Source organism: Halichoeres trimaculatus, unplaced genomic scaffold (assembly GCF_033239565.1).
Source record: "Halichoeres trimaculatus isolate MK-OKI-2021-1 unplaced genomic scaffold, fHalTri1.1 fHalTri1_scaffold_18, whole genome shotgun sequence".
NCBI classification, from domain to species: domain Eukaryota; kingdom Metazoa; phylum Chordata; class Actinopteri; order Labriformes; family Labridae; genus Halichoeres; species Halichoeres trimaculatus.
The window spans coordinates 8082457-8107594 of NW_027437196.1; the positions used below are offsets into that span (position 1 = coordinate 8082457).

Consider the following 25138-nt stretch of genomic DNA (forward strand, 5'->3'; position numbering starts at 1 on the left):
ACTCTGACTTTCTTAATCATTCAGAGGTACTGTGAAATTTGGTGTATTTTTTGGGACATTCCAGTCCCTATTAAGACAGTTGAAAAGTGACAGAAAATGTGGGAAGTAGAAAAGAGTGATGTGAGGCCTCTCTACATAGGGTGCTAGCTTCAACTGCTACACCAACTGACATCCAGCACTTCAGATACCCTTTGTTTTCAACTTAAAAGAAGGCTGCGTCCTCTATTCCAGCTAACTCCAGTGGTGAATTTTCTCATATGATAAGTAGGGAGTATTATTTTTGCCCAGAACATGGTGCTAAAGCTTTACCATAGACATACACTGTCATGTATCGTCAACCTTAGGACGATAGGAATATCTTTAGGCTGAGCTTTAGAGTTGATTTCCAGCTCATTAAGTCTTGAAGTCAACCAAGAATGGGTACCAAATTAGGTACTTTTATAGGTACCGACCAAATTCTGCCAAAAGTACCAGATCCCAATTCACGTAAAATCAAAAAGTATCTTGTTGAAGTACCTAAATGCATCCTTGTGACTGTGAGGGACTGGAAGAGAAGGATATTTTCCATGCTGGACATGAATACAGCATTGCAAGGTTATATATTGAAGAACAAATATGTTAAATTGAAAAAAAAAAACTATATATATAATTAAACAAATTGATATTTTTACCACATTAACACAAAAAAAGTACCAAAAATTGGTACCGTTGAGTTCCGGTATCGATGGCCAGGTACAAGGCATTGGTACCGTATAGTTTCAAATGCAAAAGGTACCCATTCCTAAAGTCAACTTAAAAAAAAGAAAAAAAAACTTCAACCTCTTGAACAGTTTGAAAAGTGTCACTCCAGAAGCCTCCTCCACTGTTGCCATGCTTCAAAGTCACATGTCTCTCATTCGTTGTTTTTGGGGGCTTTTTTTTTCTATTCCTTTAACCCTGTTAAGCTTGACCGATAAAAAAACAGAGAGAAAACTCTGAGAACTGAGAACTGAACTGAGATTTTTTATTAACTTTAACTAAAATCCACAAAAAATATTGCTTTATCATTTTGGTTATGATATTTTTTTTGTATCAAATTTGATCAATTGGGTGGTTTTGGCTACTTTTTTAGTATTATTTTTTTAGTAAATGTGCATTCTTTCAATGCAGAAAACACCTTAAAAAAGAGTAATAGTTCAGTTGTAACTCTTGCCAAAACTTGTCGAAAAATTGGCACAGATTTTCCTGAAAAAGAAGTGTATAAATAATTTCATGAGAGCAGCCATATTGAAAAGGGCCGAAATACAACCTCAGCTGTATATGTATAACATGGTATGAAAACTCTCAAAGGGGTAAAATACATAGTTTAAAAACATGTTAACAGGTTTTTAAGGGAAACTGTTTATCACTTTGATGAGATAGAAGTCTTTGAAACCTATGTGTCAAATATGATACATTCTGCAATATAGGGAGATAAGATGTGAGAGGACAGTGGATAAAGCAGGGAACAACAAGCAGAAATGGATAGGAACTTGGGCCACCCACTCATGGGCGAACTCCATGGGGAACAACCTAGACCACTAGGCTATCTTCATCCTGTCATGTGTCTCTTTTAAAATGAGTTTTGGACCCAAAATGTGACTCGGAAAGATTGAAGATGGACAAAATGAATCCTAAACAACAAAAAAGGGGTGCTGGTACAACCTAGCCAATAGGTCTTTAAAAAAAATAAAGAACAAAAAAGGAGCAATTTGGTTGGTTATATGATAGTTTTGCCCTTTTCAGGAGATTCACCAATCTGTGATGTCACAGATTGAGCAAATCCAATGTCATAATTCTCCTGCAAAATTTTTGATCAAGCAATTGAGAGCAGCCTGTGGTCTCTTTCTGGGATCACCTCACAATTTGAAGCTTTGCCCATGTCTAAGACCTTTAAACTTAATATTTGTTTTTTTAATACAAGAAAGTGACAATACCGTCTTCTGGAGATATTTAGACCAACCAACCAGCCAGTATTTCTTGACATGTTTGACTGATCATTCAGTAACAGAATTTATTATTTTTGTAAAGAAGAAGCTGCTGGATGAAATTTTACCAGAATGTAACTTTGAAAAATATATGTCATCACTCATCTTTTCAGCACCTGGACAAAAATTGGAAGATTTCAGCTCTGCAGTAAAGTGATAAGTAAGTCTCTCTATTGTTGAGCTCCAGTTATCTGTGAGTGTGAGCTCAGACTTCCCTCCTGTATGTCGGTGACCCAGAGAGGTGTTGATACTGCTGTTTCTGCCAGGTGTGAGACGGTGTGTGATTATTGGATCTCTGTGCCAGGCTGTTTCACCACAGCGTCTGGTAGGCTCATTAATTTTTAAGAATCTTATTTAATTTTTTTTCTTCTTTTTTTTTAGAGCCTAGTTTCTACGCTGATGCTGCCGTCTGCCAGCTGTCTGTGTGTGATCATGCTTGCATGGTTATTGCGGGGAGCCAGGATATGTCGCCGTGCCCTTTATCAGGTGTAATGACTGTTCAAGATTTAGTACTTGCCGGTGTCTGTGATGTCAATTAAATCCCAAACACGGTAAGCTTACAAGGATAATACTATGTTCCACGGCTGCTTCTACCTTGAAACATGAAAATGCCCAGTTAAGGCCTCAAAATATAAAGTAATGAATTATATATGTGTAAAACAATTTAATCATACATTTTATTTCAATTTTTGTGCTTTTGATTTTACCATTATTTTGTATTCTGCTGAGACATTTGAGCATCTTGCACCCAAAAAGAGCACTGGGTTGAGAGAGGACTGTAATGACTGCAACAGACACATATTAATGGGGTGGGTTATTTAAAGAGGGGGTATCATGTTTTCCCGTATTTTAAATATGGATTTAAAGTAACAATGCTGGATGCTCAAACTACACGTGCCCAAATTTTCAAATCTCTACACACTCATATGAATCTGTTTGTAAACTGCTTGCTGAAATGATGACATCATCACATAAGGATGACCTTATTGTTTTCATGACATGTTAGAAGGGCGGGCCTCAAACACTGAGCCCTGCCCCCTGACAGGCCAATCAGAGGGAAGGTGATTCTATGGAGCAGGGAGCCTTAAAGAGACAGCAGCTGCGACAACATTTTTTCAACATAGGCTGTAATAAGTGTTTTCTAAAACAGTGTTTCTTAAAATGTGGTCAGCAGACTGCTAGTGGTTCACTAGCAACCCCTAGTGGTAAAACCCAGTCATAAGAAGAATATGTTTTTTTTTTTTTTTATAAACAAAAAGCACAATACCCCTCTTCAAATAAATCAGATGTTAGGCTTCCCACCCACTACGCTCTGCCTGTGAAAGACGCCTGGTGCTCCCAGCCCAGTGCGGCTCTAAATCTCTAGCCAGACTCTTCACCTCTGTTGTGCCCAAATGGTTGAATAAATTACTTAACTTTACGTTCTGCATATGTTCCCTTTCTACTTTTAAGACTCATCTGTTCAGGGTTCATCTGTGCAGCCAAATAACTTACAGCACTTTGTTGCACTAACTAGTTTTTTTTTTCCTCTGTCTAAAGCCCCGTTTCCACCAAGCAGTCCGGTTCGGTTCAGTATGGTTTGGCACGGTTTGGTACAGTAAAGCCTGATCCCGTTTGCGTTTCCACAGCAAACTGTGCCCTCTTGTGGTAGGCGGCGTGTAAGTCAGATGCCCAAAGCTGCACCTGTTAAACAATAGCGTGATGTTTACAGTTTACCCCGCTAATAAATCCAACTAAGAAGAAAAAAATAACACAGTAAACAAAAAGCAACAATGGAAGACATGCAGCATTTTGTCCTCTCTGTGATACAAAGTGCAATCAAGCTTTGTTTCAGAAAAGACTGTGTGCCGCCAGGAGAAATGCAGCCGCTGCTGTCGCGGGGTAAGTGACGATTCTTTCAACCAATCAACAGTCTGCAGTGTGTTGCTCCATCTTCCGAGAGTGGATCGATCCAGTCTGGCACCCATACAAAAGGGTCCCAAAAAAAGGGATGGCTTGTCTCGGTTATGATGGGATCTGTCCCAGAATAAGTCAGTGGAAATGCCACAAAATGCGCACCGTACCGAGACGAACCAAATCGGTCTGCTTGGTGGAAACGTGGCTAAAGATACCTCGTGCACCCAGCCCAGTGCGGCTCTAAATCTCTAGCCAGACTCATCTCCTCTGTTGTTCCCAAATGTTGGAATGAATTAGCTAACTCTATAAGATCCGCTGAGTCCCTTTCTACTTTTAAGAGATGTCTGAAGACTCATCTGTACGAGGAACACTTAATCTGACCTTTTCCTCTTTTTCCTCAGGGTGGAATAAGTCAGAAGGTCTAGGACCCGGCTCTAAGTGAATTTTCAGCAATTATCACTAAATGTTGTTGTAGGTTAAAGTATACTGTTGTAGCAATTAATTGTTAGTAGTTGGCTAGATTATTCTACAGGAGGTTCAGAGCCACATTTGCTGCTAAGAAACCTCATTTTAGTCTGTCCTGATGCTGTTCCTGAATTTACCTTGGCCAGAAGAACCACCCCCTCCTGTGTCACCGGGTCTGTCTGGATGATAAAAGTTGAACTCTCCTCCAGGTCATCCTTCAGACTGTAGGTCATTCTGGCGTTGATGCCAGTGTCTCCATCCTGCGCCATAATTCTGCCCACTGTGGTGCCCACGGCTGCATTTTCAGGGACAGCAAACGTGTACTGGTCTGAAAAAGAGATGAAATGTTGACAGCATTAGCCTGGACATCAAAACAGGATATCAAAGGGAATATGTAATCTAGATGATAAAAAAGTGATGATTTTCTTATGCATGCTGATGAGTTAAGACAAATTGCTGAACCTCCATTTGTGCAGGGCTCACTCTTAAGAGTTAGAGCAGGAAAAAACATTAAAGTGATGATAAATACAAACAACAATGAAATAAAGCAGCACTTTTTATTCTTAAACACGTATCTCTTCAATCACAGACTCTCGAGGACCAACTGTAATCAATGAGCAGAAAAAAGTCCAGGAAGTTTGATGCTGGTGGAGAAAAAAGGAGAAAAGATAGCAGAGGTTTGAGACACAAAACCTTGAGGCTGTGACGGGGAACAGAACGCGCTATGAGATAGGGTTATGTTTTTAAGGACTGATAAACGGAGAAGGAAATGTCAAAGACTCTGACGATAACAAGGTGGAAACTCAGTCATGTGTGGCTCTGATTCGTGTGGATGCGTTGACCTTGTTTCACTTCTGTAAGTTAGCTCGTTTTATGAAGGCTGCAGAGTCCCAAATGGACTCAAACTGAGACTGTGACTGACTGTTGGTGGCAGACGGACCCCAACATGGTTTAACAGCCTGATCCTCAATCATTATCCTTCACTTATTTCCAAACTGTGTTTAAAACATTAATTCTTAACAGAAAAAGTAACAAAAGAGACAACCTGATCACACACAACATATCAGATCAAGCTCAAGTTGAAAAGATTTCACCTCTGCCTGTTGACACTGTGGCAAAATGACAAATCTAAGTTGCTAAACATTGTAGACAAAGTGTTCTGTCTCAGGTTTGTCTTAAGTGTTAGGGAAATGTTAAGCCTTGAGAAAAAGTTAAGTTAAACAAAGGCAGAGATGTTCCTGCAGAAGTACCGGGAGCTGCCATAAAAAAGGTTGCCCATTGCGTAATCAGAGGGACTACTTTTTTTTTCCAGCAGCAAGCATAATATTATTATTTCTCTAAATTACTTCACCTTGTTTGTGTCTGTAGTTAGAAGCCAGGTGATGAGCAGGATACATTTGAAAATTGGCCTTTTGGAATGTACGAAAGTGTCAGAAATCGTTTAGCTTATAAACCGGATGTATCCTTCTCAAATGACTAGATTATTACTAAATTGTTATCTTTTTTTTTCAATTTACACATTTGTAAAACCAAACTAGATCCCCAAGGACTTCTTCTGTGTTTCGAAAGCTTTTGTAAACTGGATATCCAGTGGCATCTTCAGCTGGGGGTCTCCAATTTACAGGGGTCACTCTTTAAACTGTAACACCAGGAGCTGGAAGAGGGGCCGTTTACACGGCAACAGTTTTAGGGTGAAACGCAAAAGTATTGTTACGTTTCGGCCTTGCGTTGACACGGAAACGTCTAAACAGTTAGCCGGTGTTTTCAGTGGAAATGCTGATGTCACAAACAGTACCGTTGTTACAATTGTCATGGACTACCGTGCTGTGCTTGTGCGGCTCAATCTGCTGAATCTGCTGACTGTCTTTCAACAAAATGAGCACCTGTTGTTCCACTTTTGCACTTAGCATTCGCCAACACACCAGATGATCAGCTCAACTCTACTTCAGTGGAGATCTACCAAAAGCGGCTTCAGGACAAGACAGTTATAGCGCCAACTACAGGCCTGGCATGCCTACTACAGTGTTTTCAGTCCCTTGGCGTTTCTGTGTAAACGCAGATATTTTATTTCACTGCGTTTTAGCGTTTTCAGATGAGACATTGTCATGTAAACAGTTGTCACACCATCAGGCTCAAAGGAGACTATTGTTTAGGAGGTACTAAACCAAGTGAGTCACAGCTGGGGGTCATCTTATTATGGACAGAGGGGCATGTAAAAATACTGAAGGAGCTCCACCAATCAGAAACATTCAGTTGCAGGCTCCACCCCCCAAAAGTTCTGGAACCTCTGTAAAGTACTACTTAATAATCCAGAGCGGTTTTGATGACCCTTTAACTGCAGCTTAACCACTTGATAGAGCTTTTTTGAGTTACTATAACTAATTGAAAATATGTCAAACTGAGTTAAACATGATTGGGTTGTCTTCACAGCTTCAAATATTTTTTTTTATTTTATTTTATTATTATTATTATTATTATTATTATTTTTTCCCCTTTTTTTATTATCTGTTATTTTAATTTATTTGTTTTTTTATGTTGTTGTTTCTGATTTTAGAGCTCCTACGACATAAAAAAAAACAACATTCTTTTTTTTTTTTTTCCTAGGACTGAACATTAAAGGGTTAAAAGTTAAATATACATTAAACCCCTTGCATTTAAACAGTGAAAATTAAAGACTTGAAAGGAGAGGTAGCTAAACAGTTAAGAGGTATCTCGAGTGCACCAGAATTCAAGTAAGGCCCTATAGTTCCTGCCATATATAAGCACACAGTTCCTCAAAAGGCCCCTAGTTCCTGCATGGGGAAGGTTCTTGCAGTGAAAAAGCAACTTTTGTCTCCCTTATTCACATTTAGTGATATGTATCTGTGTAATATCCTGACTGTTTTTTAACCATTTTTCTTATCAGTTTCAAGTTAGGTATTGCAAGAAAGAAATGTGGAGAATTTAAAAAAAATTAATCTAACATTTCCATTTGGATCCAGAAAGTCAAAAAGAACAATGAAGAATAAATGTTGGGACGTCTATAAATAAAGTAATTGTATTATTTACATAATTATAGAAACAATAATATGGTTACTGATGCTTTTATGAAAGGAATAAACATAAAGTTTTATTGTGACTCCAGAACTTGACGGTGAGCTGTTCGTAGATAATCAGCGGCCTGTGCCGGTGTGAAAGTGATAAGAAGGAGAACATTGCATTTGAGGGTCAATTTGTGAGAGTCAGTGATAAACTGTGGCATCCCCACATAATCCCGGCCTAACTCTAATAAGAAGATGAGAAAATGTGATTGTGTCTTTGAGGGACTCTGTTTGGACGTCTGCCACCACTGGGAGGAACTCAACAGCAAGCAGCTGCTCCTGAAGACGAGGGAAAAAAAGCCTACAGATAATAATTTGCAATTATGTGACAAAACAGAGGGCAGAGTTCAAAGTGGAGCGTGGTCATACAATATTAATAAAGCCTCTTGACTGAACGTGGAACCAGTAGGATACAGTGAGACCAGCAATGACTGAGAATGTGACATAAATAGTTAAAAGTCTCATCTTTGCTGTCTCATTTCTGCAGAATTGATTTCTTCCCAGGGCGTTCATTTAGTGAGGTTTATCGCTGAGAAGGCTAGGTTTGTTTCCAAAGGTCATGACAAATGTCCTTTCATCTGTGAATGATTAAATTCATCCAGCGGGGGACACATGAACGTGCGAGCATCCCCTTCTCCTTCCTCCCCCTCGCCTCTTTCTTCGGCTGTCTCCTTTTAATTTTAGCTGCTGTCTGAATAACAAGAAGTGTACAGGCGAACGCGGCGCTGGCAGCACGAACCACCCACCCGAACCGGAGAAGTGTGATCAAATAAATGCCTCTTAGGTGTAATATTAAACATGTCCTCGCAGTCTGCAGCGCTTTGTACTCCTTCATTGATTCCCTGAGTGTGTGTGTGTGTGTGTGTGTGTCTGCTGTTTGCATCACTGCGGGTGACTCACGATGCTGGAATGTGGGCCCGTTGTCGTTGACATCAGTCAGGCTGACGGTGACGGTGGTGGAGGAGGAGTAGCCGCCGCTCAAGCCGAGCATATCCTTCACCTGCACCACGACCAGGTACTCCTCTCTGGCCTCTCGATCCATGTCTGGCCAGGAGGTGACAATAATCCCTAAAGAGGAGCACAGAGGGTTTACTTAGGAGGGCAAATTTAGTTCATTAAGACAGTCTGTTTAAATGAAAGGACACAAACTTTGCCTCCAGTCGTCTTTAAGAGAGCTCTTCTGTGTGACAGCTCTAAGAACCTAAAGACTGAAAAATTGATCAATATCTAAAGATGCACAGAGAGGGTTTTCACATGACTGAATGTGACTGTTTCAGAGCTGTAGGCAATGAAAAACTGGTGGATCAAAAATTGTCTCAAAGGTCACAGTTTTATCAACTGTCAGTGAATCTTATGTGTCAATAACTTCAGCTTTTCGGTGCTGCCATGCTGCATCTCCTGAGGGGTTTTTGTTGTTCGTTGATTAAGTGTTTGATATTATATCCTTTATGTCTCTATTAAAAAAAATCCCTTGTGTAATTGTTGTGTTGATGTTTTTTTGCAGTTGTTTACATTGGTTTTTGTGGATTGTTGTAACCCCAATGAAGCCGCTCTCATGTGTCAGTCAGTACATTTCTGTGTCAGTCAGTACATTTCTGTGCACACAGCTGTCAAATTGAGGTCATAGCTCAGTCCAGGAGGCACTGTGTCTTCTTTTGAAAAGCGTAGCTGTGAGTGTATCGGACTAGTTTAAAGAGATCGACATTTTGTGTTTTTCTACCTTCCATTAATTTACAAATGATCAGTTTCTTGAGCTGCGTTGAAAGGAAATGAGACTAGTTCTGTCATATCTGTATCGGAAAGCAATCGCATTTTCTGTGTGTATCAATAAAGCTATGCTTAGTCTGACTAAGCTCATAGTCTGATTTCTTAAGGTGCATGTAGACACTTAGTGTCTATTCATAATATTGTTTGTTTACTTGACAAAAAGGACCTCAAGTGGATGTTTTCTTTCTTCCTCTCTTTCTGTCTTTCTTTCTTTCGTCTGCTTGTCTTTTTATTTATTTATTTATTTATTTATTTATTTATTTATCAATGTTGAATATATAAATGACATACAAGTAATAAAATACCTTGAAAATAAAAAACAACAAAAGCATTAAAAAAATTAAACAAAACTACAAAATCCACAACAATATTTGAAAATATAAAGCAAACATTAAAAAAAGAAAAATAAATAAACAGAATGAACTGTAGCTTTCATTCTGTCCTCTTTTTATTCCTATTGAAAAAAAAATATTGAAATATTTTTTTCTTGATCTAACTCTATTTTTGTGAATCTATGTTGTAAACTTGTCAATACCTTTAAAAGAAAAGTAAAAATAAAGTTTCCTGTGCCGCTTTAAAAAAAAAAAAAAACATAGGTACACACCCGGCCTCCTGGTTAAGTTTTTTATACATGTAGCGAGTGGCCTGAGTTAGCTAACAGCACGAGGGCCACACATGTCCTCTACGAAAACATACATGTAGAAGATTGAAAAGTATGATCATAAACTAAGCTAAAAGGTTTGATCAGGTGCCCCATGTACAAAAAGCTTAATGTGGCTGCCGACACCAGAGCTTCTGGTGTCAGCCCCAAGTGGACGATTGAGGAACTGCTGTTTTTAAGACGTCTGCTTTGGCTTTATTTCTTAAGACCAAAGGTTACTGTACCAGTGAGTTCACCAAGGAGTCTCTGGCCACATGACATCCAAATCTCCCGCTCTCTTACCGGATTTTACAATAAAAAATATTTTAAACTTGGTCTTTTTCAGTTTGGGCTCATAACTTGGGACTTTGTTGTAGATTGATACTGATATTGATGTGCCTTTTTCTTTTCTTTTCTTTTCTCTTCTTTTCTTTTTTTTTGTTAACACCCACTTTAGTATCTGATGGAACATAAACAACTTTCGAACTTTCAACTGTTTAAAGCTGAAATGGATTGTCAAAAACTGGAGGATCACTGGGTCATGCTTCATTTTCATACTTAGTTAGCGACACTTTAACAAAAGCTAATGTTCGCAGAAGCTTCCTAGCTAACATTAGCTTGCATTAAAAAGCCTGTCCTTCAGTATGAGAACAAAACAAGCAGGGAGGTAGAAAATAGTCGGTCAATTTCTCTTGATTATGATGTTAAGAAATTCAAACTGGGGTTAAAACTGGGAATATTTAAGTACAATGTGAGCTGAAGTTCTCTGGCTCTGTGGAATAAAACAAATCAAACTTTGGTTACATTCTGCTGAGCTGCTTGATCTGAGGTTCATGTGATTTATGGGATTTTTTGATGACAAAACAGAAAAATGTCTCCAAACTTCTCACAGGTTAAACAAGCCTGTGAGCAAACTTCGACTTAGTGTGTCCAAGTCAACTGCTGCCCACTGCTCGACACAAACTTCCTTTTGGCTTCCTTAAAAAAGTCTGGTTTGCCCTTTTTACTTATTTGATTTATTCGCATTTAAACATTTTTTTGACGTCAATAACTCCCTCCCCACACTCCTCACAGTTCAGGTCAGCAATGTGTGTGGGCAGCACTGGATCTGACCTCTGTATTTACACGAGCAGAACGCTGGACATGCAGCGCATGAGTTGGAGCAGTTTCTGGGGTGTTAACAATGACACTTCTCCCTGTGGTCGCTAAGAGCAGCTAAGAGTTGTTGTGAGAGATAAAGTTGCCAAGGGATTATAGACTGCTCTGAAAGTGAGTAAGAGTGTCCGAGTTGTCAAAAGTGAGTGGGACCTGAGGGACAGAGCCTGAAGACCAGATAGTTCCCTGTCACTGTGGCCTTAAATTGTCCATGTTTGGTCTCCTGGAGTCCAATATCCTCCTTGTTTAGTGTTTGTTGTGGACAAATAAAGGAGGTTTTGTGTGTACCTGTCTTAGGCTCCACAGAGAAGTAGGGTTCCCCCTGCAGGATGGAGTAGATGAGCTTGGCGTTGTTTCCAAACATAGGATCATCAGCATCTGTGGCTGTCACCTGGGCCACTGTGGTCCCTGTGGGGGGAAGCGGATCACACAGTTGGGAGTTAGCTCAGGCTGCAGTTCCAGTCGACGGGGAAATAAAGTGATTATGCCACAGTCCCGCAGGGTCTGTCTGTCTGGCTCAGGGGGGGAGGGGAAGCAGAGCAAATAGGAGACGAGGAGGAGGGGGAGGAGGGGGACGAGGTTGCGGTGGGGTTAGAGGAGGGATGTTGACAAAAGAGTGGGGAGGCTGCAGAGGCGGGCAGAGGAGGGGAGCAGCAGCACTGGCCTTTCAACACTCAGTATGGCAGTGCAGGTGTGTGTGACAGCCTCTCCAGCCCCACAGCGATGTCTCTCTCACTATCCACCTGCCCCTCAATTTCTCTCCGTGATACGCTTTCGCCTCCCTATCTCTCGCACTTGCTACCCTTTTCTCCGCCGACCATATCCTTCTTCTCACCTTGCTCTCAACGCTATCTCCCTTTCCCTCAGCCCTCTTGTCTATCTTGTCCTTTTCTCCCAGAAAGCACTCTGTCTTTCTCACAGGCCGGGAATTTATTGCAGGATTTCTTATTTTCAGTCTCCAACCTTCCCTCTCTGAGTCAAACGCATTATGATTTATGACGAGCCTGATATTATGCTTCAGAAGCAGATTACATATAAATTGAAATGGTAATGTTTGTGGTAAGAAAGGGCAGTGGTTTTAATAACATTATTTTAGAAATTTAAAGCATCCGAGCCGCCATTAAGGATCCAATACTTCTGACTTCCTGAGTGGGGACAGATGACAGACGTTCATATAACCTCTAGTTTGTCGTCTTTGGGCGAGATTTGAGCTCATGAAATTCAATCGAAACCATATCCTTCAAAACAATAAAGCTAATAACGTTTTATCTTTTCAATAAAAACAGCAGGTGATCTTTGTCGATGAAGCAGATTTTTGGTTAAATGGATCTCTGACTCTCTTTAATCATAGAAATAAAGCTGCATATTTAAAATGTGAAAAATGTCCTTATTTCACTAGTTTCAAATCTCGAATTGACAAAACATAAAAATGTCAATTAACAGATAATTTCAGATCTGATTAAAGCACACATTTAATAATTAAGTTATATAAAAATGCTTTTAACTTCACACTTTCTGCTACCTTATCATAGGGGCTCTACACGGACACAGATACATTTGAGCTAAGTGCTAACACCAGTGTGCTAGCTTCCTGTTAAACAAACATTAAAGGGTGTAGTCAATTGGGAAAAACACTTTTTATAACTATTATGTCAAAAGTCAGATGAGGTATTTTCTATTTATTTATTTAATTATTTTCCTTAAATGTAATTATTTGAACAGGTAATTTTAACGTTTCAGCTGGTTTAACATACAAATCAAGATAGCACCGAAACCCCATACAACTTCCGTAAAGACCATGAGGTGTCATATCTTATTAGCTAAATTAAAAAGAAGAAACAAAATAATATGTAAATTTGTTTTGTTGTAGTTTTTCTTTGCTGTTGGCCATAACTTCCTGGAATTTTGACAAAATGCTGCACAACAACTTCATACCAGGGGCAACATCCAGGCAGAAAAATGAAGCGGGAAAGCAAAAAGTTGCTGTTCAATGAAGAGCTGATTGGGGCTGACTGCAGAAAAACAGATACTGCGTACACCTTTTTTTAAATTTTTTTTTATTTTTTTATTGTTTTTATTGTTATATTTATTTATTTCTATGTATTGTGCACAGCACTTTGATCGACTGCTGTCTTCTTGAAGGTGCTCTATAAATAAAGTTGAATTGACTTGACTTGACTCCCAGCCAAAACAACAGACTTTTACGGCATTTACATCTACATTTTTTCAAGGGCACATTTTAGGACTGACTTTGTTGAATGCTGCCCAATTTCACATCATCAGGTACATCCTTAGTGGGCCTATATGTGCTGTGATTCTGCTTTGTTAGCTTAGCATACAAATTGTGCACTGAAGGAGGTTGCTAGCTCCAAAACCCTCTGTGAAGTCCCCAAAACTTGTTTAGCTGTTATAGCTTCTTAGCTAAGTTAAAAGAATCATTAAAAAATGAGAAGTTTATTGTGCAATGACTTCAGGAAGTAGCTTCCCTGACATATGAGATGAGTTCACGCTAATTCAAGCCAGATGGTGAACTCTTATCTGATCAAGTAATACACTTATAAATGTAAGCATGTACATGTTGCTGACCATGGAAGCTTGTTAGGGCTTGGCTCTACATTTGGATCCAGTTACTCACATCCAGAAATTGCCAGAAAATAACTAGTAAAAAAATACTGGGTATAGATTTCTGTTACTGAATTCTAGAATCAGACAAAGATTTTTCTTTTTTTCAGTAGATGTCATTAGTATTCTGTGGAAACCAATCATGAACAAAGTTTAATAATGAATCATCCAAAAAATGTCAAGATTTCACAGTTTAAACTTGGAAAAAGCCAAGTTTGAGTGAAACTTTTTAAAGTCAACTGTTAAAATTGAATTCAGCCTTCATAATTTTGACTCTGGCTGTGTGCTTTGCCTTTTTCTTTCTCAAACATACCGGTTGGACACATCTCTGGGATGCTGGACACATACGGCTCGTTCTGGAACTGGGGGACATTGTCATTGATGTCCTGCACCTTGATGATGAACTCAGACTCGGGTTCCTCTGGCTCGTTGGACCTCCTGTTGATAGCCTGGGCCTGAAGGACGTAGAAGGCCTTTTCCTCTCTGTCGAGCCTTTTCAGCGTCCGGATCTCCCCAGAATACTCATCTATCTCAAACACATCGCCGGCGCCTTCTCCTGATAGTATGTACTTGATGGCGAACTCCCCTCGGTCAGAGTCAGACTTGAGCTACAAACAGAGGGGAGAGGAAATGAAAGCTTGTTTCACTTCAGAGGTAACCAGACAACATGCACTTTCAAAGGGAAGTACCGTATCAAGGGCATGGAGGACGTTCAATCTGGAGCAGTACCTGGCCAATAACTCGCAGAGTGGGATCTTCCTCCGGGACAAACAGCTGTTTCCAGATCCAACCTCTCTTCAGGCGACGATGCAGATGAGTGGACCCCTGGGCCATTTGTTGGGCTTCCAGGCCCTTAGTACCTCTTATATCACTCAGCACCTCGCCAGGAATCATAGAAAAGACCGTCACCATGGCCAAAACACTGGGCACGCTCATTTTCACTGACCAGCCATGCGTTTCCTCCTCACTTCCCATGGTTTGTGGACAGGAGAAAGAGGAATCACTCGTTCCAGTGTTACCAATTCTTCATTCAACGGCACAATAATTCATGATCCCGGCGGTGCTGTATCCCATCTTGTTAAGAGGTGTTTTGTATGCATGCTCATGTCTCTGAAATAAAAGTTAACAGTTTAATTAATGGCTGCTCTGAGGACTTTCAGCAAGGCACGGGGATTGCAAACGGAGGAATTGAAATCTGTGGCAGCTTCATAACAAGTCCAAATATTCAGTCTTTAATTTCAAAAAGTTCTTTATGTGTCAAAGTTTTGTCATATTTTTCAAACTGTAAAGCTACAGATGAAGGTTGAGCATCAGTTTGTGAGAAGAGAGGGTAAATTTTAAGTGCATGAAAGGTAAATTTATAGAAGTTTGAGTTAAAGCATGTAACAGATCTGCTTACTTATTAATTAAGGACTATTTTTACAATAACTAGAGCTAGATATAAACAGACTAAAGTAGTTTATGTTAGCTTAATAATTAATCAAATAAATGGTTAGATAAGTGAATATTACCTTTATTTTAATAGATACATGACTGGAACTGCTTAAATTAATAGCTTGTTGCTGGAGTTAGCTTCATGCTAAGCACTAATGGAACTGTTTACCTGTAGCCTATTTGATATGGATAAAAGTCTTCTGAATTAGTAAGTATAAGCTAAACAAAATGAGCTAAATCAGCTAAAATAGCAAATATTAGCTTAGATACTAGAAGTTGAAAATGTAAACATTAGCTTTGATGGACAAAGTAAACAAATGCAAAAAGTGATTGTATACACAACTTATAAACAGCTTCAAATCTTTATTTTAAATGCTGAATTATTGATTTCAATGTTAGCTAACTAATGTGGTTCAAAATAGTGTAAGCTAAAGACGGTAAAATTAGCAAACAAGCAAAATGTAATACATACACAGAACGCTGCAGACAAGTGAATAAGCTAATGCTAGTTTAAAAATAATGAATAAGTAATAACAGAAACTTAAGCTTAAAGCTAAAAAACTTTATGTTAGCCAAACTTCAGGAATGTTAGATGTAGTTCACTAGCATAGCTGAAAAATGGTAGCAACCCCTGTAAAGAGACAGTGAAAACAAGCTCCCTGACAACATAAATGAACTCAAAATGTAAGTTTTATTTTTCGCTTTGGAAGGATGTCAAAGGTTTAACTACAAAATAAAAAACTGAATTTTTATATCACCTTTTTTGGTGATGATACCCGTCCCTTTATCTGAGGGGTCACTAAGTTCCACAGAAACAACGGACGTGTAATGAAAGCAAGAAAGCCAGAGCGGGAATTTATTGTCTTGCATCCTGCAGTCCGGCTCCGGCTCCGGCAGCTGAAAACAGCCCTCTGTTTTGAATTCAGACAAGGCTCTGTATTGTGTTTCATGAGGGGAGGGGCAGGGCAGATCATTCTTTAAGCATGACACTGCACTCTGCAGCTGACTAATGAAGACTTCTAATTAGATCAATGTCTCCCCGGACATGGGAAACAAAGACACACCAGCCTCTGACAAAGTATGAGTCGAATCGATGCTCCAATTATAATGTGCACCGGGATCAGGGTCAAGAGTGTGGGGACAGTGAAAGTCAGACAAGGCGGCAAATCAGTTTGGACAACACAAATACAGTAACAGGAGCTGACGTCGCTGCCAACGACATCAGTTATACGGTGTTATGCATGGCTTGACAGTATGTTCAATTTCTTTTTACTACGAAAGTAATCAACTGTAAATTCAATTGACACTGCAAAAACTGAAATTTATACAAGTCTTATTACATTTAATGTAAGCTACATTAACCTGACAAGTCCATAACAGCCTAATTTTAAGATACACTGTAAAAAATTAAGAGTTGCTTTACCAGTGTTTACAGTATAAGTACAGTATTTTTTTCCATATACTTCTCTTGTTTACATTAATATTGTCAATTTGTCATAAAGACCTTTCCCATTAAGTTACTGAAAATGTTGCAGTGAAACACTGTTCACGCCAGAAGCGCCAGAATTCAAAACATCTTTATCTGTTTTTCTGAGGACCTAATTAATTCATACATTGCCTATGAATGTTTATCTGTCAAAAGAACAAAATAACACCAGCATTCTCCCAAAGTCTGAGAAACCGTCAGCTTTCTGAGACGATCCTTTGGAGACATTTTAGTCAATTTTCTCCCCAAATGTTTCTGTTCAGAGCCACTCATCTGGGGAAAAAAAGACTCAAACTAGCCACCAATTTTGACAGTTACTGTGGTTAGTTGCTCAGCAACTAAAAGATGCATTTTCGAAAACTACATCTGCGAGAAAACCACAAAATAGGTCGCTTGAGTGATATTTTATGCTCCTTGACCCTTCAATTTGTTTCTCAGTTTGGTCGAGAATTTTTTGAGTCATGAAATCTCACTGAAAATCTGATGAATGAGTCAAACTTAAATGGATTTTCTCTACAGCTTGATATTTTTTTTTATCTGAATGCTCAATGCTCAACATTAATAATAACAATAATGACAATAAAAATTTTAATACCCCCCCTGAATGGAACATTAAAGTGTTAAAAATTAAATAGACTTCATATCTCTTGAAGTTAAGAAGTGATTAAAGGGTTTAAAGGAAAGGTAGTCAAATGGGTGAAGTATAATAACATAAGTATAGTACAGATGCTATAAGGAGGATCTGTTCTAACTGCACTCCCTCGCCACCTTGTGGCCTCGAGTTTCTGCACCCTTTCATAAGTTACTTTTAGTTAGCTGTGTGTTTGCTTTGAAACTAAATGGAGATCCAATCAAAACAAAATTTCTTTGTTCAAGACAACCTTTTACTCGACACAACGCCCCAAGGTAAGGTATTTATCAGTAAAGTTACGTAGTGCTTCTGTTTGAAACGTGACATCAAGCAAACACTATAGCAGCCAGCTATGTGTTAGCTTAGTTCTGACGTATCTGTAGACTAAATAGTTTAGTAGCCATTTTTATTTGGTGCAGCTGGCAGCTTGGTGCTCTAAGACATGTCTGTAATGTGTAACGTTAGTAAATCCTGGTTAGCTATGTCCTGCCAGTCATCTACCAAGCAGAGCTAACGTAACCTCACTCTTCATTTTATTGATAGACTCTCAAGTTTGAACAGACCACTGCAGAATAACTGCTAACTCTGGGTTGGAATGAACATTAGCACTAACAGCTTAGCCCCATTGTTATAGAGTGATATAGCCCGAGCTAAAGGCTAATTAGCCTTTAGCTCAGGCTGTATCTCCCTCCGGTTAAGCTTTCTTCTGCTCTTCTGTCCTTTTTCTGTCTGACAGTTTGGCTCATGTGTTCACCTTCAGTACAAAATTAATCATAGACGTCATTTTTAGCAGAGAGTGTTGTGATAGGGACCTAGACATAATAAATCCAGCCCTGGGGGGTATTCCACGAAGCTGGCTAAAGAAGGCTGGGCTATCGCCGGTAAGCGTGGCTTGAATAAGCGGCCACTTCAATCTTAGCTGCAAGTCGTTCCACTAACGAGGCTCAGCTGATTTTCAGAGACGCTTATTCAAGCCAGGCTGATCCAAGCTGCCGCTAAGCGCGCGTCCGCGGTAGATAAAAAGCCCCGACGTGTCGATTGTCGAAATGACCAAATCATGTCAAAACCGAGAGCGGAGACGTTTCCCTCAGCGGAGAAAACACCCCTCATAGAGTCGTATCATGACTACAACGTGAAAATCACATAAAAGGGTAACACGGTGGCAATAATTAAAGCCAGAGACGCTGCTGGTTCAACAATATCATGCTTTTGTGTCAAATCAACACTGACTGTTTCTGCTGAGTTTGATGACCCTTTTTCTTCTCACTCTGAAGCTCCTCACACTGCTGTGGCCCAGAGGAGATTCTTCTTGATCAAATTAAAGCTGTTCATATATATAGGCCTATATACTTCATGGGGTGATGTTTCATCAAACACTGACTAAAACAGCAGAAAAAGACATGTAGATGAGATGTAATTTTTTTATTAGAGATGATTCAGCTGTCAGATGAGATGTGTCAGTGATACAGTGCCCTATATTTAAATAAGGAGGAAGACACAAAGTTATCTCACCATGTGGAATCACCTTTACATTATCATCATGATCAGAACGGACCGCCGATAAAGGAGGGTATTTCTATGGAAAATTGTGGCTGTTGTCACCTTTTATATCATAAGACAATTTCTGCCTTTATTCTGTTATATGTTGACTGTACTTCGAGGGAGACAGAAGAAAGAAAATCAATTATTTTCAAATAGTTACCACTGGTTGGATCGAACCCACGCCGCAAATAAAACGTGGATCACCGTGCGTCTGTGCCCTACTCTCTAACCTCTCAGCCACCAACTTTCTTATTATATGGACAGACAGTCTAGCATCTGACATGTCTTGACTCACGGTTATTCCAGTCTAGTATAACTGGGGCGGTTCACCTGTCAAAGGATCACGCAGGTGTCCTAAAGCGAGCTCAGGGAGGACGGAAACCTCCCGTGGAGCTGAAGGACAAAAGCTCGCTTGATCTTGATTTTCAGTATGAATACGGACCGTGAAAGCGGAGCCTCACGATCCTTTCTGACTTTTTGGGTTTTAAGCAGGTGTCAGAAAAGTTACCAAAAGGTCTCAGTTTATGGTTCTGAACAAAAACATCAAATATTACAGGTATAGATTAATTTAATGTGACACCTGCAGTTCACAAGGCGTCTTTTAGAAGCCGGTCTGACCTTCTCTGAGACGCAGCTAAGGTAAGCCTGACGTTTAGCCTGACCGGGACCAGGCTAGTCGCACTGGCTAATTTACCATGGTTACCAAGCTACGCTAGCCCTAAGCCTCGTTTGTGGAACCCAACTCTCGCTAAAGTTAGCGCGGCTAACCCAAATAAGCCAGGCTTTGAGCTAAGCCAGCTTCGTGGAATACCCCCCTGGTCAACCCGGTCAGGAAATAACATGTAACCAGTAAAATGGAGCTGATAATCTCATTTTAAAGTGTGGATTACGATCAGGCATTTATCTAAAAGGGAGACTTTTTCCAGATCACTTTCAAACTCCTCACAGCCCATTTTATATAAATGTATATTGTTTTAGGAAAAGTCAGTGATTCTTATGTTTTTGTTTGTTTGTTTGTTTGTTTGTTTTTTGTTAAACCTATGACCAAAAGAAAACAAACAAAAAAAGGCCATGAGGGTCACAATAACTGTTATGAATTGCTTGTTAAAAAAAAAAAAAAAAATCCTTACATTCGGCTTAGAAAAATTTACAGATCAAGTGTCTTGAAATGAGGTTAATGTCTACCAAGAAATCAGGGACAGAAGAGCATTGTTTTTGTATTTTAGTATCTTGAAACAGAGATTTTTTCCTGGATGGTGAATGTGGCTCACATAAAGTCTAATAATTTTTTTTTTTTTTTATGAAAAACAGGATGTAACCACTTACTTAGATTTCAGTTTTTGCAGTGTTTGACTAAATTATCTCATTCCTGCTTTGTCTCACTGTGTGACAGTGATCACTTGTATCCAGACTTTTCTTTTCTCTTTAAATTACCATCCATCTCATATAAAATAAGAAACCTTCTCAAAGTATTTTTCTTTATGTTGCTGTGTAGGTGTTGTTTTTGCTTTGTCTTTCAATTTTCCATCATTTCAGTCTAATGTATTGTATTCTTAAAGCATGAATAGCAACACAAATTATTTGTCTAGACATGAAACCTTGAGCCTAACTTCCCAGCTCTCATACACCTGCACTCAGCAGGATCACTTCTTGTTATTAAAGATGTGAAGCCTGGATGGAGTTTTTGATGCTCTTATATCAGCTTTTCACATGTACACTTAGCAGCCACTTAATAGGGAACACCTGTTCATCTGCTCGTTACTGCAAACATCTCATTAGCCAATCACGTGGCAGCGGCTGGTACATTCAGAGTAGTAGTGTAGAGGAACTGATGTGCACACTCTCCTCACGAGGGTGGTCCCGGTGGAAATTTTAAATATACTCTCGGAGTTTGAGTAGTGGAGTATAAATGTTTAACAGCTCATAATGTTCCTGTTTAATCTTGTGAAATTAAATTAGACGTCAGGACTCATTTGTAACGAGCTGGTACAATCAATTACTGATGTGGGCTTTTGTTGCCGGGATTCAATTTAAATACAAAACTTGAATGAAAGTGCGCGTTTGTGCTTCTGCACCTCTTAGCCGGAGCCGTTTTCATATCTCCGAAGCTTCGCGGAGTGACATTCCAATTAGTGGCCAGTGAATCGTGAGCCGTTCTGGTCTTTCATTGGGGGCTGCCAAACCGAACGCCTCGAGCCAAAACTCAACAACAGCCCTCGATGATGTTACTCGAAGCAACTGCACAGCTGCCAACATGCCAAGGAGTGTGCTTAAAAAAAAAAAAAAAAGTCATCCTGGGGGTATACGGCTGCACTGATGTGGCTGAAATAGTGCACAGGTCAACAGATGTTTAGGTGCCAATTTAACCGGATTGGACTTTCTGGAAATAAGTGATGAAATCCTGGGGAAATAATGAGTACACCTCCTTAAAAAAGGGGAAAAGATTCTCCTAAGTCTGCTGTAAATAGCAAAGAGTGCAAGTAAAACACATGTCCTTGCATGACAGCTAGCTTGATGGTGCTTGACAATAATGACGACCCTGCCAAGTTTGATTTTAAGAGCATGACACATAGCAACAGACCTTTCAACACTTGAAAGCCTTTGCTGTACATTCACAGGTTCAGATGTGGAGAGAAAAAAAATCAAAAGGGCTAAAATTATAAGGAGAGAAACACCGCTGAACTCAATGGTCAATTTTCCCCTTCCAAAAGAAAATCTCATTTCAACGTGACACCCAGTACATGCAGAGCGCCCTGTGGTTGACAGCCATTCATTACCTCTAATAGGCCTTCCTCCCATTTCCAGCTGACTTCCTGTAGCCTGTATGTACTGAACGCCGCTCCACCACATGACAGAATGACAATGAGCTGCAGTCTCACAATGTTAAGCACTAGATGCGCTGAGACCGTCACATTATTTTCCTATATGGTGATGTGTTCTAGCTAATAAAACGTCGCTCTGTTGTGGAAATGGTTCCAAGGTGCTCCTAAAATGTGCCTAATGTGCCAATGAGAATGCTCGGATGCGGCGATAAAGAGAAAGGCGGCTTCTGCTCTGACATTGTGGATGACACGATCAATATCAATCTGCGGCAGCGCTAACTGCTAAGAATGCTAAAGTAATGCAGGGATTAATTACGCTGCTTTCTGTGCATTAGTAAATAATTTAAATAAGAAGAGTTAAAAGTGAGAATGACTCAACACTCTGATTTAATCATTATCCAGCAGTCTCAGACAAATCCATCCGTTCGGCCTCGCTTCTTTAAAACGTCGCCCTTCCAAGACAAAGTGTCCTTAATTGGTCATTGGGGAGCCCAGCATGACACTTGTTTACTGTTCAGCTCCGTAAAACAACAACGCTGACTGACATGCGCTTCATGTTTCCTAAATCAGGTCCTCAAGTGAGTCCAGAGACCGATCTCAAACATCAGGGGAATGTCAAGACATCATGTACCAGCAAGTAAGTAATTTGTTTGACTTCATTATGCGGGAATGATCACTGGTTAGCAGAAAACATACACCAACATTTATCACCAGGAGCATTAAAATCTATCATTTGCTCCTTTCTTGCTGCTTGAGTTATTACTTAAGAGTAAAAAGGAAATTTGGAGGAGAAGTAATTATCTAAAAAGCCTTAATTGGGCGATAAAAGTAAGTTTGCGACAGCTGTTAAACCTTTAATTTTAAGATACAACAGACCGGGACAACATTATGTGAAGACAATCATTAGGATTCAGATATTTAAAAGGCAAAACTGGATGTATTCAACGCCCCCCCAGTGCATTCAGTAATACTGTTTATAGGCCTTTGGCGAGGATTGTGCTGAAATGCCACGTCATGTAAGCAGTTTTCTGACATTTCATTATTTCACCAAGGTTTTCTCTGTGCGTGCTGAGGTTGTTTGGCGGTTATGTGGGGTGTTTTTACCTCACAGTGACTTATTTTCACAGCAGTGCACCAAATACTCCACTTATAAACTGAACCCCTTGCTGTATCAGGTGGTGTTATATGATTTTTCTTTCTTCTTTTTTTTTTTATCTTTATTTTTTATGCGTAATAAAAATTTGCAGCTGCCAGTAGCCATTCTTGTCCTCTTCATATTGTACATTTTTTTGCCAAAGAAATTCTTATTTGTCAACATTATCTTAATTCTGTACATAAAAAAAGTTGAAAAGATTTCCAGGTTCATGAATCTGTTCTTAAAGAGGGGTATCATGCCGTTTTTATGCTTTATTCTGCTTTTCTGGTGCCCCCTTATTATCTTTGCAAATCTGATTTTTTTTTTCACACAGCTGTTTTAGAAAACTCTTATTTAAATGTCTGCTTTGTTTAAGCTGCTGTCTCTTTAAGGTCCCCCACTCCAAAGATCCCCTTCCCTCTGATTGGCCAGCCCTCTGGAGGCCTGTCAAGAGTGGGGTTATTGACAGACCTTAGTGTTTGAGGCCTCCAGTGTGTCAATTAACCAATTAAGCAATCCTTATGTGATGGTCTTATCATTTCATTAAGTCTTGTGAGCATCTTATAAAGACTTTGTGCTAATATTTTCAAAACAACTATTTTGATTGGTTCACGGATTCTGGTATTTTAACAGAAATTGGACGAAGGTGTTTGAAAATCTGCAAGTTAAGCATGAACAATAAGCATTGCTACTCTTTATCTTTAAATGTTCAAAATATGGGAAATTATTATTGTGAATATTTTAATTTCAAAACACATCATCATATAAATTGTATAATTTGTTATTGTTTCATATAATATTGTACAAATTGATTAAATATATAATATTAACTGTGTATAGGTTGACAAACCTGGCCAATAAAGCTAATTCTGATATTTCAAAAAAATTGTGTTAAGTTTCTTTGTTTAAAGTCTTCTTTAACATTTTGAGATCAAAGGCCTTTGCACACCACATATTCTCCTCCAAATGATGTCTTTGTAATCATAATGTTTGTATTTTTTATGTCTTTTGTCGTAAAGAACCAGGTGCTTGGACAGGAACACAGTTGCTGGTGTGAAAAGCTTGCATTGAAAAAACAGTAGGTTGAAAAAATTAAATAATGTGCAAAGAGGTTAAAACTGAACCTGTCAAGACTAAAATAAAAACTGATCACAGTCAATAAAATTGTATTGACTTTTTTTTAATTATGTGAAAAGTTCTGATAGACAGAAAACACAGGGTGCTGTGTCGGAGAAAAAAAAATGAAATAAGAAGACCTCAGAAAAAAAGTGGATGTATGTTTTTAGAACACACATCTCCAAAGGTACGGTTGCTGAATGAGGCCCTAGTTTGTCCTGTCAGCTAAAGGACACAAAGAGAACAGGAACTAGAACAGAGCTGGATAACCCAGGTACGACTCACATCGCACAAAGAGTGAATATTGGGACTCAGTCCCTTTTTTTCTTTTTCCCTTCAAGCATTTCCAGTACTATCCTGACAAAAGCAACGTTTATTACATAATTAAACAATCTTTTAGCCATGAATAATCTCAGGAAAGAACCAAATTTGCTGATTGAAAGAAAGACTGTGTTATGTCGTGTCAAAGAACAGGCCTGAACACAAAGATCAGAGACTCTGTTTGGCCTAGAAAATCAGGGCTGAGGCCTGAGTCGCAGAAGTCTTTCACTGAAATGTTTTTGACATCAGTTAAATCAACTCTTGAGTGACTGAAAGTAGTATCAGTTGCTTTAAATGGTTCAACAACACAGAAAATCCTTGAAACCATGTCTAAAAGTGGAAGAAATTGACTGATTTCAAACACAAAGAAGCCCTGGATTGTTTGTATTCAGTTATCATGAGTTTCAGCCTTTTTCTGCCGTTTTACGCTGAAAAGATCTCAGCTCTTTGTATTCCTTCCTCCATCTCTCCCTGAAAAACATACAACCGCTTCCAATCGTCCCCTGACAAAAGATCATCACTTATAGGCTGCACGGTAGACGACAACACACCCACCTGTTTGTGTGATGCTGCTGTCCCTCGAGCCACTTCACCGAGCGCTGCTGAGAGAGATCATCACGGGGTGTAAAGAAACACAATCTGCTTGACTAAATACCCTGGTACTGGAAAGCAATTCAGTTGCCACAATAGCAGAAGCGTACGCGCGTGGTTCTCACAATGCGTAATCCCCTCTGCTGACGACCTCCCCTTTTCTTCTTCTTCTCTCCCCTTTTCTGCCCTTTTCAAACTTCCTGGAGAAGAACAAACACAGGCTCTATTGTCTGGGACTTGCATCTCAAAGCTGCAGAACACTCAGGGCCTTCATCGCCATGCAAATAGTAACAGGCGAGACTCACAAATGGATTTCTATCTTTTCACTCTCTCTGGTTTTTCTCTCTTTTTAGTGAACAATCCGACACTTATTAGGGTTTGGCTGAAGCATTGAGGGGATGTTAACTCATCCACTGTAGGAGCACTTTT

At 39.4% G+C, this 25138-nt stretch overlaps 1 protein-coding gene across 1 annotated transcript in view; it reads right to left on the reverse strand.

Moving 5' to 3' along the window:
- cdh19 (cadherin 19, type 2) overlaps nt 1–24905 on the reverse strand; it is a 40690-nt gene extending 15785 nt beyond the window's left edge. Inside the window, exons 1-6 of the mRNA XM_074693733.1 lie at nt 24674–24905; nt 14361–14741; nt 13945–14239; nt 11298–11417; nt 8348–8515; nt 4505–4695 (exon numbers count right to left, since the gene is read on the reverse strand). Coding sequence (XP_074549834.1) covers nt 4505–4695; nt 8348–8515; nt 11298–11417; nt 13945–14239; nt 14361–14606 — 1020 coding nt within the window. The 5' untranslated portion in view covers nt 14607–14741; nt 24674–24905. The remainder of the gene's footprint in view (nt 1–4504; nt 4696–8347; nt 8516–11297; nt 11418–13944; nt 14240–14360; nt 14742–24673) is intronic.
- Between the last annotated feature and the right edge of the window lie 233 nt (nt 24906–25138).